The sequence below is a fragment of the Simochromis diagramma genome, unplaced genomic scaffold, assembly GCF_900408965.1.
Source record: "Simochromis diagramma unplaced genomic scaffold, fSimDia1.1 OVJJ01000685.1, whole genome shotgun sequence".
NCBI classification, from domain to species: domain Eukaryota; kingdom Metazoa; phylum Chordata; class Actinopteri; order Cichliformes; family Cichlidae; genus Simochromis; species Simochromis diagramma.
Genome location: NW_024387477.1, coordinates 12876033 through 12890809, shown reverse-complemented (window position 1 = coordinate 12890809; position 14777 = coordinate 12876033). Strand labels below are relative to the sequence as shown.

General features: G+C 38.0%; 1 protein-coding gene across 1 annotated transcript in view; it reads left to right on the top strand.

Moving 5' to 3' along the window:
* Nucleotides 1–14777, top strand: part of pcdh11 (protocadherin 11) — a 134788-nt gene that overhangs the window by 83092 nt on the left and 36919 nt on the right. The window contains exon 6 of the mRNA XM_040015351.1: nt 6797–6995. Within this exon, the coding sequence (XP_039871285.1) occupies nt 6797–6995 (199 nt within the window). The remainder of the gene's footprint in view (nt 1–6796; nt 6996–14777) is intronic.

Genomic DNA, 14777 nt, shown 5'->3' with positions numbered 1-14777 from the left:
GCATGCCCCCTTTTGCTGTCTTTTTCTTCTTATTTCTCGTCTGTCTTTTTAAGGGCATACGCACACTCAAACTCTCACACACACTCGCACAAACGGAGAGCAGGATTTGAGGCCTCGGGTTCCAGATGAATCAAGAAAGAGAAAAAAAAAAGAGTATTTAACAAACTGCTTGAACATCACAGTATTGAAACCACTCAGTTTGTGCTTTCAGGGTGCTAATTGTGAGGATTTAGGTTAGGCAGCCCACTCTAATAATTTTTAAATGAAGCTTTTTGGTGCACTTTGTTTTTGGCAGCTTGTCCTTCTTTAGAGCCAGACTTTAGTTCGCTCTCCATCTCTCCTCTGTTTCCTTTGCCTTATTTAGACTCATCAAACAACAATAACTGCTTTATCTATACACTGTGGTGACTATGGAAAAATATGTGCGCGCAGCTTCTCCTGAGCTTAAAGGCGCAAGTGTTAATGATGTTTTTAATTCAGGACATGCATATTGCTTTTGTTGCTATAGCAATGGAAAATCAAGATAGTCATTTGTGCCAGTTGTATTTGCTCTCGGAAAAAAAAAAATCTTATCAGTTTGAATAATGGGATGAATAAAATTCGCCGCAATAACCGAAGCTGAGGGCGTAATTATATTTTATACGTTTTATGCCTCTATACAGCGTGATGCAGTATGATGTTACTGAGGGAATCATGTGTAGACATAAATTCAAGCTGCAGTCTATATTACAGAGACTGCACTGTGTTTCACCATGGCCGCATCAAACTCAGATATCCTCATTTCTGATTTTGTCTTTGTAAAGGAAACAATTTTTTTATGAAAGTAAAAATATAAAAGTCTGTGGAGTCTAAAGATTGCCCACAATATAAAGGACTGTAACCATGTAGTTTGCTTTCTGTTAGATTAGCAAACATGTTAACGGAGATACTGTACAGAGTGTATTTCTTTGTTAGCTCCAAAGAAAGGTCACAACATAAACTTCTGTAAACCTCCAGAGAAATCAAAGAAGCCTGTACTGTTGAGAAGAAAATGCCCACACTCCTGTGATCCCCAAGACTTTACAAATCAAAGTCTCAGCCTCCACACACGTTTCCACTTCTTTTGTGTCTAAATTGGGTGAGAAGGAAAACTAGGACATACAGTATTTCAACCTGTTAATACACATCCCATATACCACAGGACCTGTACTGCACAGGTGTCAATTACAAGTCTTACAGATACCCTATATAGGAAAAGTAAATTAATTATTTTGTGCCATATGTGAGCGGTAAAAAAGTAGGGCATTATTTGAGGAGAAATTATTTTGAGCAAGAAGCTGAATTTGAGTGAACAAAATTCACACTAAGAGTGTTGCTATTATCCACCCACAACCAAATAGCAGCCTCTCTGACAGTTTGCATTGGCTCGCTCGCAATGTGGCTCGCCTCTCACATTTCTGCCCTGCCGCTCAACTTTCTATCCCCGTATATTTGTGCCACAACCAGCCAATCACAGACTTGGATGCACAAAAATCTGATTGGCTGTTCTGGTCTCCAATCAGCTCGAAATGACAAAATGCAATATCCCAGAATCCATTTCGTCCAAAACTCAAACGAGGCAGTGGCGGAGGAACACAGAGTGGCAGAGTTTGAAATATTACTCTTTCTGGGGCACAAAATAAACTTTAAAGATATTTTCATGCGAGAATGGTGCTGTGTGAACTTCAAATATCTGCTTGATTTATCAAGACATCACATATTTGCATAAGTGCTCTAACGTTCTCGGAGATGCCTGTTACCCACCAGCTGACCGCATAGCTGGACTGGCCGTTGGGCATGCCGGACGTTTTTTTCATTTTTATGTTTGTTTGTTTGTCTTTGTAACGGTATAAACAATGAAAGGTGGTGGATTAGCCAGTTGGTCATGATCAACTCTGGGCTGGACCAATTACAATACATCCGTATTGAGGGGAAAAGGAACGCGATCCGTCCCGAACTTCAGCTACAATGAAAAAGACACAAAGCTGGAGTTATTCAGTCTTTGGTGCACAGCTGCCTCTTCTTCTTTCATTCTCTCCCCTCCCTCTCCTGTTGCTACTTCAATCATGAAACTGATCAATGATCAGTTGATCGTCTCTCTTTTGTTTATCACCCACTTTGCGCCAGAAAGAGGAAATCAGCGGATGTCGCGCTAAACAACAACAGCATGTTCAAGCTTGATCAGCTGTTGTTAGAATTTATTTAATATTACTTTCTAGTATCAGCTGGTGTTTGCTGGAGCCACAGCTGTAAAAGCTGCTGCTCATGATATCGGTTTGGAAACATGAAGGTGATACAAATCATACATATATACCAACAAGACAGTGTACATCACTGTCACAACAGCGTTTGTTTTAGTTCAAAGGCTTTATGGTTTTTCCTATAATACCTGGTGGTGTAGTCGGTGATTTTTTGTCAGTTCATCCTTATATATTATGTTTAACCCGAGTGACCACCCGGTCAGCTGGTGGGTAACAGGCATCTCCGAAAACGTTAGAGCAGTTATGCAAATATGTGATGTCTTGATGAATCGAGCAGATATTAGAAGTTCACACAGCACCATTCTCACATGAAAATATCTTAAAAGTTTATTTTGTGACCCAGACAGAGTAATATTTCAAACTCCGCCACTCTGAGTTCCTCCGCCACTGCCTCGTTTGAATTTTGGACGAAATGGATTCTGGGATATTGCATTTTGTCATTTCGAGCTGATTGGAGACCAGAACAGCCAATCAGATTTTTTTGCATCCAAATCTGTGATTGGCTGGTTTTGTGGCACAAATATAACGGTGTATAGAATGAGTTGAGCACGCACAGGCAGAAATGTTGAGAGCGCGAGCAACACATCGCTCAGAATAGTGGCACAAAAATAACGCCATATTTAATAGGCCTGAGACACCCAAAACATTTTGCCAATATAAGGTCACTGTCTCAGTTATTCAGTTTAAAGATGGATACACTATGGAGTTACTGTAAAAGAAGATAAACACTAGATATGCCCAACAAGTCATGAAAAACATTTAGGCATGGATTTCCCTTGGAAATGTCATCTCACTATACTCATTTGTCTATGAGTAAGTGTTGCTGTCACTCCTTCCTTGGTGTTAATATTCTGTCTTTGTCATTGGTGGTGTCCTTAGAGCAGGGATGTGAAACACATTTTACATCGTGGGCCGCATACAGCCCACTTCGATGTGAAGTGGGTCGCACCAGTGAAACACAATAAACATGTAACATTACAGAAGACATTGATCATTGTGCCTGTAATTATGAATTTAGACTATAGAGTTTTCAATAGTTAACAGAAAATGTTCGTGTTCTTCAGTGTAGTATGGGTGGCAATGGACGGTGGGGGTCTATATCAATCAGAAAAGCTGTAACACTAAGGGCCTTATGTTAGACACCCTTGCCTTAGGGGGATGTGACCAGAACCAACACCTGTGCTACTTTTCAATACCAAAATTCTAAAAAAAACAAAAACTATTTTTGTTTAAGTGTCACAGATAAAAAAAAATCAAAGAAAACAAATGTACATATGCTGCTATTGTTCAGAAACCGATGGGGACAGCATACATCTTGAACATAAACATGTGTTCATGTCTACTCTTATATGCTATATGCTGAACTATATGAACCACAGAAAAAAAACTTTGCATGGAAGATGGCGGCTAGTGCCGCTGGCCTGACTTATTGTTACGAAAGACCGTAGAAGTCGGGGATGGAAGTATTTTGCATTGTTATGCTGAAATACCGTACCTTAAACCTGTATTTTAAGATGACAATAGCTGTGGTGCACAAAGAATTCTGGGGCTATAGAGGTCTGTAGAAAAAACAGGTTTCTGTTTTGACCTCGACAAACACTTTTCTGCTGACTTCATGGCCTCAATCACTCATTTTAGGTCACACTGATTAAAAATGAATTATTGTAAATCTTTGTTATACATGGTGTCTCAGAAAGAATAATCTGATTTCAAAAGGCTATGTATTATTAAAGTGATGGAAGTTTCAATTTTAAAATACAGCACATGTCTGAATATAGAGTTTCACATATAAAATAATGTTCACAAGTGCTCAGTGTGTTTATTCATTTTATACTTAATATTAAATCCCATCCAGTATATGTTCATAATGTGTAATACAGTGCTTAACACATTTATTAGACCACCCAGTGTAAGGTTTATGCCACAGCTGACCTAAATTAACAGTGTTGGTAATTACCAAAAATCATTGTTTATTTTTCTGTAATGCTTAATCTACCAGTACACACAAGTTATTTAATCCAAATATTTTAAAATGCAAAAATATAATAACTGTTGTAATCCATGAATTTTCAAATTTGCTGTTTTATAAAACAGCTGAAAAAAAGTAAAGGACATTATTATTATTATTTGATTAAGGTGCCAAATTAAAATTATTTACTTCCATTCCTGAACAGAAAAATTAGTTTTAATGGTTGATTGTTATGCTTGATTAATTTCTGGCATCTCACAGAAGTCCTGTGTGCCGGCTCAAATGTGTGAATAAAAGCACAAATTCAGTTTGGTATTTGCTTAATAAATAACAATATAATTTCAAACACATTTTTGACTGATTTCAGATTTCTATTTGTGTTTTCATTTGTTAAACACTGTGTTATGTGCTTAATTTCTGTACGCATACTTAGAGATGAGGAGTGTTTGGGGAATCACAACAGGACTGTTAAAAGTTCCTCCTGATTGTAGTTTGCACTGTAACTCGCAACCCAACCTTTCTGCAGTTTCAGCATAATGTTAAGCTTAAAATGCAAAAGTGTTCAGTGCGTCCCTCTTCTGGACGCGTATATCTACACGATAGTCAAACCCATACTTTTGTGAGCGTGTCTGGAGTCAATGTAGCCACTGCTACTGTTATTCTACCAGCAATCATGTAAAATTCACAAACGGCTCTTTCTAACAGTACGTGTTTTGCTTACTCTTTACTATGTTTCAAAATAGATAATTGTCTACGATATGAAACTGCATGTTAGCTAACGACTTTTAATTGATGCGTCATTCAACAATTTACTTCTTCAGAAACCAGCGGGCAGTGTCACTGTAGCTAAGGCCATCTTTTATACTGTTTATATAAAATACACACTACCTTTTTATTTGGAATTGGCATTATGATATCAGTTATGTCCCATAGGCTATAATGTTTGCAATGGCTAAAAAGATAAATAAATGAATGAATGAGCTAACATATTGGAGCTAATGATCGACTTCATAGTACCATTAGCAGGTTACCTTACCAACCATTTCATTCAGTCTTTTCGTCTTATAAACAAAGTATCATGTTAACGTTTTAAGTAACAAGTTTGTCACCACCTTGTTGGTGTCTTTAAATTACTTTATAATAAAAGATTTTATGTCTAAGTAGTGATGTGTTGTTGTTTTTTTTCGATAGTTGGAAAAAAATGGCTACTGAGTATTGTGTAATTTTACTGGTACTGGAACAAACTAGTCTCTGATACTGTAAAATATCTATGACCTAAAGCCTACAGTGTAAATGATAATTAGTTAAACACCAAGCTCACCCATGAGCCTTACCCTACTTACATGTTAAGGTTAAGTTGTAAAGGTTAAGGTTAATTGAATCAACATCTTGATATGAAATGGTCTGGTCTGTATTTGTATAGAAGAAATAGAAATAGAAGAAACAGGACTCAACAATCACAGTTTCAATTGATGATAACACTGGTTTAGTGAATCACTAAAGCCTTTTATTCTGTTTGCCCCTTCAGTCAAAGAAGAAAAAAAAATCTCAAGTAAGTGTTGCGGTTAACACCATACACATAGTTTTGAGATTTCTGCCCTCACCCCAGCACAATGGCTGTGAGAAGAATTTTGATTGTGGTGCTCAAAGCTTTGATATATTTTAAAAGATTAAACAGTGTTTTTCTGTAGAAGAAATGTCCTTGTTTTTCCAGACAGATCTCACTTTGAAGTATTCATAGGAACTCCTCACTGCTGAATAAAACAGTCTTTAAAAAAAGAAAACAGTTCACTCTGTTCTATGGATTATAAAGAGTACCTTTAACACTACTTCTAGAATGAAGCATTGCTGCCAATATTTCAATGTAATTTCTCAACTCTGTAGTCTCTCTATAGTCAAAACAAAAACTGAGATTTCATTCATCCTTGCAATGGGGTGAAGGTAAAAATCTTAGAGGAGGATATTTCAAAACCTGGACCGATACAGTGGGTTTTATTCATTCAGCAATCAGCCCATTGTTTATGACCACTCACAGGTGAAACAATCATATAGGTTATCTCCTAACAGCAGCACATGTCAGGGTCTGGGATTTATGCGATTTAAGTAAAGAGTGAGCTGTTGTCGTCAAAATGCGGGACCGGGGAGAATGAGGAAGCGTAAGGACCTGAGACGCTTTGACAAAGGCCAGATTGTTTGAGCCAGACGACTGGGTCTAATAACAAGGGCTGTTTGTGTTAAGCTGTGATGAGTGAGAGGAGAACCATAAAATGGTGACAGGGTGTTTGTTGCTGAGGAATGTGGAGCAAGTCTGATCCAGGATGGACTTAAAAGATCTGCTGTCTAGGTCTGTCTTTAGTATGAGAGTAACTACAAATTTAAAAAAAAAAGTTCACCCCTTACCTCTTAAACTGCTTACAGTCACTATAATAATGTAGGTTTCTGTATTATTATTATTATTAGTAGTAGTAGTATGATGATCATGATGTTCATATTAACAGGACAGAAGCGTTTCTCATATAAACATTTCTTATCTTCTGGTGTGCCTCAGACCCAGCGCCGTGTGACGTTCCATCTTCCAGACGGTTCCCAGGAGAGTTGCAGTGACAGCGGGCTTGGAGACCCGGAGCCTAGCATCACTGCCAGTACCACCCAGCCTCTTCCCCTTAGCTTCCCCCAAGAGGAGTACTATGAGCAAACATCACCTAACAGCCGGACCGAGGGAGATGGAAACTCAGACCCTGAATCCAGTGAGTAGTATATTTTTGCTAGATCTGACAGCAGGCAAATCCTTTCTTTTATGTTTTTCATTTTTATTATTGTTTGTGCTTTGTGAGGCTGACAGCATAATTTACAAGTGGCCATCTGTGTTTTAAAACAGTACAATTATTTACTGAGATTACAGCTGTGATTGTAATTGTAACAACACAGCTTTGCAAACACTAAACCAGCGGCCATTTTTGTACAAAAAAACCCCCAAAAACAACTAGCTATGCATGTTGTTTTTGTGAGTTCATTCTTTAAGCAAGCAAAAAAAAATCCAATATTTCGCTACGTACTCATTCTTAGTGTGTTATATTTGACAGTTTTCTTTATACAGATTAAACCAAACACCATCTCAGTCATTTTAAAATATGCAAGTAAATTGGTTTCATTAAAAAAAAAGAAAAACACAAGCAGTGATTCTGTCATGGGAAAGCAGAATAAAATAAAAAGGATGTAATTTGCACAATAGTGTGTTTGCTACTTAAAATTTATTTTGTAAGGTTAATTTTTTTTAACTGTTGTCCAGTGTTAAGCTGTACAACGTAATGGGAATTATTCCTCTGAAGTTTTAACTGTGTTGCCAAATTGTATTTTAATGATTCACAAGACAGCTGTCACTCCATGGCTTACTGCCCACTGCTGTTTTCCATAAAACAAGCCTTTTTAAACACAGGGATACACAACTCCTTCCTCATGCATATACATTTTAATAGTTGCTCAAACAAGTTCCAGATGGAAAAAGAAACGTCCTTAAGACAGTGTAGAAAAAAACCAAAACAAAACAAAAAAACTCTGGGTTTTTTCATCAGTGTCAGTGTAGATCGAAAGTCTTTACACAAGCAGCATACCAGAGATGCTGCTGAAATTATTTTGCCATATATGACAAGACAGCATGAACAAGGCTATTGTGGGTCCCAGTGAATCCGGGTGAATCACATTTTATTTTCTGGATGCAACCCTCCATCGTATATTTCAGACAGGACTGGTGTAGATCTTCACTCTGTTGATTTTCAGTTTTCTGTCAAAATGTGAGACTGTTTTTTTTTTTTCCTATGCAGCATATAAAATCCAAAGAACACTGAAACATAGATTTCTTTGTATACACCTACATGCAGTAAAGCCATTGTGTCATTGTTGTAAGTGAGACAAGAGTCCCTGGTGCCTCCCCAGCATCTGGGCTGACAGGTTTGGGGCCTGGGTGTCAGTGTGAGTGTGATTGTGAACGCTTGTGTTAGATATTAAACAAAATGGGCGACATTGTGGTGATGGCCTTCTGTTCATGGCAAGATTGTGAAGTTATAACAAGACATTTTTGTACGTTTAAAAAAACAGTTTTCACACATCTGTACACATGCGTGTTTATAAATGCATGCAGCACATCTCCTTCCCCAGCTGTTCTCTATAATGTATTCACCATGTTGACAGTAGTGATTCATATGTGATTCATTCGAATAGTGAGGCAATTGCTCATGATTCCATTAATATACAGAGACATAAACATCTCATACTTCATAAACTTGCTCAAATACTCCACTTATTACCCACTTTCCCTCTGGGGTAATATTTGTTGAAGTGTCTTAGCTTTAGACAGAAGACCATACTAATGTAATAAATGCATGTGTACTTTTACAAATTGCTGCATGAAAAATCCTAGTGAGTGCCGTATCGGAGTCTAATATAAGTAGTTGGATATTAGAAAAGTTATTTCTAGTTATTTGACCACAAAGCCACGCGTAATACTGTATTAAAGTCAATATTGTTCTAACAGATAAATAGTAAAGGCAGGTAAGAGGAGAATGGATCATTTTCAAAGCTAATGTGCAAGCCATATAAAGCGATTTGATTAATATGCATCTTGTGTAATTTAGCAGAACCTTGATGAGTTTACAGGCTCGAGGAAATTACAGGAAAATCTCATTTTAATTCCTATAAAATAGATCTTTCATAAACCATGCATTTCCACCTAAAACCAAGAGTCTTTTTCATTTGCTTTTGGATGCTACCGATTCAACACACAACACACTTGCACATCATTTCAAGGCAGAGTGAAATTCACCTGACTCATCGAGCTCCATTTTCTTCTTTCAGAAGTTAAGTCAGATAAACTCTGACTCTGTGCAGCTCAGTTCAAAAAAAGAGAGATGGATCCTGTGCACGTTGACTGTCTCAGAGATGAGTGTGTTGGTGACAGAGGGGGGCCTAAGATGGATTAGATATGGTTTTATCAATGAGCACCAGGCTGGCATGGCAGTGGCAATCTCTTATCGTGTCGTCTCAATTTGTAAAGCAGAAAGAACAAGGAAAAGTGTAAAGAGGAGAGAGGAGATGGAATGACTCCAAGTGAAAAGTGAGAAACAGAGCTGAGAGATTGAAAGACCCGAGCAACAGTAGAACGAGAGAATTTCGAGAGTCAAAAGCAGTGTTGTTTCTTAAAGGTGCTTCAGCTAGAACCTGAATGTCAACTTGCTCTGAATAATTGTCTGTGCCAAAGGCAAGCCATGTGGCCTTCTTATGACAATGAATTTCTCAACTCCTCTTTAAACCTGCATCTTTATTAGACCACCCTCTCTTGATATAAAGTTCATATGACATTTTATGTTTCTATTATTTATGAGTAAGGCGGCTGTTCATTTTATGGGTTCTTGCCTCCCCCTCCAGGCTTATTTCACCACCCCGCCATCAGTCTTAAGCTGTCGCCTCTCTTGTCACACATTATTTCGAAGATTTTGTTAGTTCTTCTTCTGTCTCGACAAATATATAAAAAGTCCTAATTAACATCATTTGCACGTACGTTTTTATGTCAGAGCTGTATACGTCAAACAGCTGGCAAGTGCAAAACTATACAAGCAGAACAATTAAACATGGTGAATAGTTCAAAATGGGACATACATGTAATTCTTTGCTTTGGCATCTACACCACTGTTTCAGTCGACATTCCCTCTAGTGACTTTGAGCTTTCCGGTACAAAACTACCCGCGTTCACTCAGACGGTGTCTTGGTGTTTGAAACTGGAATACTAAAAGTATCCACTTGATGAAAAATGTAACCCACCTTGGCAATGACATTGTGATGTGGATTTGTTTGTGGGTAGCGTGAGCATACTCTTGATCTGTCAACCTGTGTGGACACTGAAATATTTCAATCCTGTGTTAATTTTTAACCTCACTTTTTATCTGCCTTACTTTTTTTGTGGTAACCTGTGCCGTTAAGCAGATGTTGTACTAATGACGACCTGAAAGGCTTTTGAAGAATGATGGGAATCATCATGTCGCGAGCAGCGATCAGTGCTAAGCCCTCAGACAAAATGGGGCAAAGTGGGAGCAAATCCCTGAGTCTAAATCCCTCACATTTTTCAAACAATACACAATTTTGTTCTCTGGATGATTTGTAATATACTTATTTCTTTCTCCTGTTGTTGGAGTTGAGGGATTTAGGAGCTTGTACTTTTGCCCACTTACAAGCAGCTCAGCAAAGGCAGTTCCGACGAAGTGCATTAGCCTCTGGAAGGAACATGAAATATCTGCACAGCACAGTGCCGTATCTTAATCTGTGGCATATGGCTTTCAAATGACCAGCTTACACCTTGTCTGTCTAAGATCTAAATCTGCTATTAAAATAAGCCAATCCTTTTTAAATACTGCAAATGTAATAAGATTACAGTTCTGAATGTGCTGCAATGCATTCTGTATAAATCTAAAAAAAAAAAAGGTAATTACTCATCAAATCAGAGATTTCAATCATTATTTTTTGTGTGATGTTTACTTTAACATTTTTGGGGGGTCTTTTATGGCACATTCTATAATTCCTGTGATACCAGCAGACAAATAATCTGATTAAAGGCTTGCAAAGTTCATACTTTCTGGGGGGTTACATTCTCAACTCTTTGATTTCTGTAGGTCCAAAATTTTCATAATGGCTCTCAGACTGAGTTTCCAGTTGGCTGATTTACAACTGCCCTTTTCTTGTCTTTGGAAAAGGCCACTTGACTTGATCTAGTGTGCCAAACACGTTGGTACCACTTGAATTTTTAATACTTCTCTAACCTCCAACTCTACTCAGTATGTCTGGCCGCCCATTCGCTTGTGCTGAGATTGGAATTCAACTGTCTAGACACAATCTGCCAGCAAATAAAGGGATTTAATGAGGAAAAAAAAAAGTTTGTGGGTGATTGGGACTGTGCATTACGAAAAAGTATAACACTACAGTTTATCATTAAAAGCAATAGTTTAGCACATCATTATGTGACAGCAGCAACATTACAGTGTTCAGTACAGTTAGCTGCATTAATTATTCATATGAGCCGGATCTCGGTTTCACTTTGAGGGTTCTCATATGCAATTAGAAGTAATGAATGTGCTTCTTAATTACATTCATTTGTGCAAATTTCCATTCCCCATTGAATTTTTTTCTGTGGAAACATTGTGACACTGACCAATGGCATATCATTTGCAATGTGACTAAATCCATTCAGCATAGAACAATTAGCTGTAATTAGTGTTACAATGTCATGAGCGACCAGGGGGAAAGACTAAGCTGACATGCAAGGGAGAAGAGGACCCTTGTTCAGAGAGTTAAAAGTCCAATATTGTAGCAAGAGCCAGATAATTGGCTGACCACAGGTTAGAAAGATGATGAACTGTTGTAAGAGTAGTTTTTTTTTTTTTCAGCTTTTATGTGCAAGGTTGGCTGAGCAGGCATTCTCTTTGATAGCAATGCCACACTTACTTTAGCTGCCAATGCAACCTTTTACTTTTGCCGGCCCATCTCATCATCTGCTGCTGACAAATGAGCAGCTTCACAGGAGTAATTAAGAACCAAGTGCCTTGCTTAAGGGTACATCGCTGGTGGTTGAAGGATGGGAAGAAGGATTACCTTACATATTGTCATGTTATCTGACTTATTCTGGCAGCAGTGTGTATATTTAATTCATACCGCACATAAAATGGTAATGCAGCCTATTCCTTCTCTTGCAGTTATCCCACAATCTGCAAGATAACTTCTTCAGACTAGTTTTTCTTTCACATCATTTGCACCAGTTTGCTTCCTGCTATATATTTCTCCACGATATAAATAAATAAAAGCCTTTGTGCCTTCTGGCTCCCAGAACTTTTTTACAGCTGCCCCAGTGGGCCTGCAACAGAGCTAAATGAAGCAACAGTGAATATTAACCTACATAGATTGGACCTTTCCTTTCAAGATGATTTTAGGTGCTTTTTCCTGCATTTTCTGATCACTGGGGGTCTAGAACTGAGTTGGAAAGGGGATTTAAATGGACTCATCTGTATCCTTCTCATCCAACTGGGATTTGGTGGAAGTGCTCAGTTGTCAGAGGTGAGGTGGAGGGGAACCCTTGTTTTATCTGGTTCAAATGCCACACCAGTTGTCTTGGAGAGAGAAAGAGACGAGCTATTGATCTGGAGGAGTCAACTCAGCTCACAGAAATCTCTCTCCACCCTCCTTCAAACAGCTGAAAAGTGTCATGTTAGAAACCTCCTTTTCCACAGTATTAGGGCCTGTTCTTTCTTGGCCTGCCAAAGTCTTCTGTGAAGTTGAGACAGGAGCTTTCTGGTGCAATCAGACAGATCTTACCATGAAAGATCTCGAGAGTGGCAGTTGTAGATTTAAGACATTTTAACAGCTCTACATATTGAAAGTTGAGCATGTTATTAGGGCTGAGAGCTGCAAACTAACTGCATATTATCCACAAGATATTAGGTAGATATATTTTTAGTACACCACTGACTTGAAGTCCTAACTATTATGTGCTTTATGTGGATAAATGTACCTTTTTCAACTATTGTAGGGGATTATATTTCTGTTTTAAATGAAAAAAATGTTTGTGTTATTATTGGATCCTTTGATACTTTTATTTCAGCATCTGTGAAAAAGGCAATAGGCAGCTTTTTTTTTTTTTTTTAAATGTTTAATTTCACTATGAAATAAATGCTAATTGCACAATGTAGTGGCTATAGAATCATGAGACCATCCCCTTTTAGGTTGGTTCCCCATAAGCCTTTTTTTCCACTATTCTGTCTGCCACTATGTATCAACATACGCAGGGAAAATGTGAGGCACAGTTGTGCAACCCAAATAGGTAGAGGAGAGTGGATTTTTTCCCCCAGTACCTATTGGTAGCTTTCCCCAGGTAGCTGAAATGGTGGATGGTGAAACAAAAGGAGTTACTGTGGAAACTCTACCTAGAAAAACAAAAACAGCCTGGTTGTCAGGGGAGGAAGGCAAAGAGGGAGAGTGATATAAAGCGAAAGTAAAACAAAAGTGATCATGACTGGTTTACACTCATTGAGCTCCAGGGCTTTGGAGCGGTTCAGAACCAACATACACTTAGTATTATTTTAACTAGATCACCAAAAAAAAAGAAACAAACAAAGAAAAAGAACATTATATTTGTCACAGTGACACAAGGAAGGCTCGTCTTCTTGCACATTTATGCATGAGCGTCCTCAGAATGAAATTTTTGAGAGAAAAATAAAAATATTGGCATGATACAGTGTCTGACTGTCCAAAAGCTCCTTTTTCAAACTGACTCAGCAGCACTGTGATACGAGTGGGTTTTTGAAAGACGTACACAATTAAAATACGTATTTGAAAGTTCTTAACATGTTCAGTATGTCTTATGTCTGATTTGGGAAGGAATCAATAGCTGCCAAGTTTGATCGTATCTCTGGACAATGTATTCTGAACTCGGCAGGGCTGGAGAGAGACTTCAAACAAGGATAGCCGCTCAAAGGCCCCAGCCAGCAATCCACTTTGTTCCATTTCACTGACTCTGTGATTCCCAAACTGGAATATGGCTCAGGCTGCATATAAAACCTGTAAAATATTGTGTTTGAAAGAGGTGAGTGTTGTGAGTCCTCGATTCCATAGCTGATTTGGTCTCAGTATTATCAAACATGAATCATCAAAAGCAAAAACAACACACTTGAAGTAAAAAAATCTGCGAGCTATGTATTTGATGATAATGGTGTCTGGCATATGCATGGTGCGATTAGCTGTAGGTTTTTATAGTCATATATTTTAGTCTGGTTGGAAATAAACAACCACTAAGCCTTGTCTTGAGCTTCTGGTCAGAGCTCCTCAGACAATAACCAAGATGAATTTTTAAATTTGGAAGAAAACCTCATCACACATTTGGATCCCACAAAGCTCCAAACATTTCCTAAGATCTCTCCTTCAAGTATGATGACCTGAGGTTACACCTGACTGTAGAGCAAGAACCTCTGAGTCCCTACAGAAGCAAGAGGAAAACATGGGAAGCTATAAAATATGGATTTGCTAATATTTTATTCAATTTAATTAGATACAGATAGCTTTCACAAAAATCCCAAATGTAGATGACGTTAAAAAAAAAAAGGGAAAGATGTAAAAGTGAAAAATAATATCACCTCTGCACCAACCTGCAGCATTTGATTGTGCAACCAACGCTACATTCAGTTCAAATTGGCATGCTGGCTGCACTGTTTTAGCACCTCTGCTTTGACTACAGAAAATAATATTTACATATCCAGTCACTAAAACATAGGTAAGCAGTGTCTGGCCAGTGAAATTTAACTTCTTGGGTCTCAAAACCGTGTTCTGTCTGATTAAAAAATAAATAAATAAATAAATAAATAAAACAAAGCAAGATGGATTAGCTACTGCTCTTTGATGGGAAACTGATAGGAAGACCAGAACTGTCCCAGCAAACATCGTTGAAATATTTGACGTCATTTCTATGGTCAAAATCGTCACATCACAGGTCAAATCAG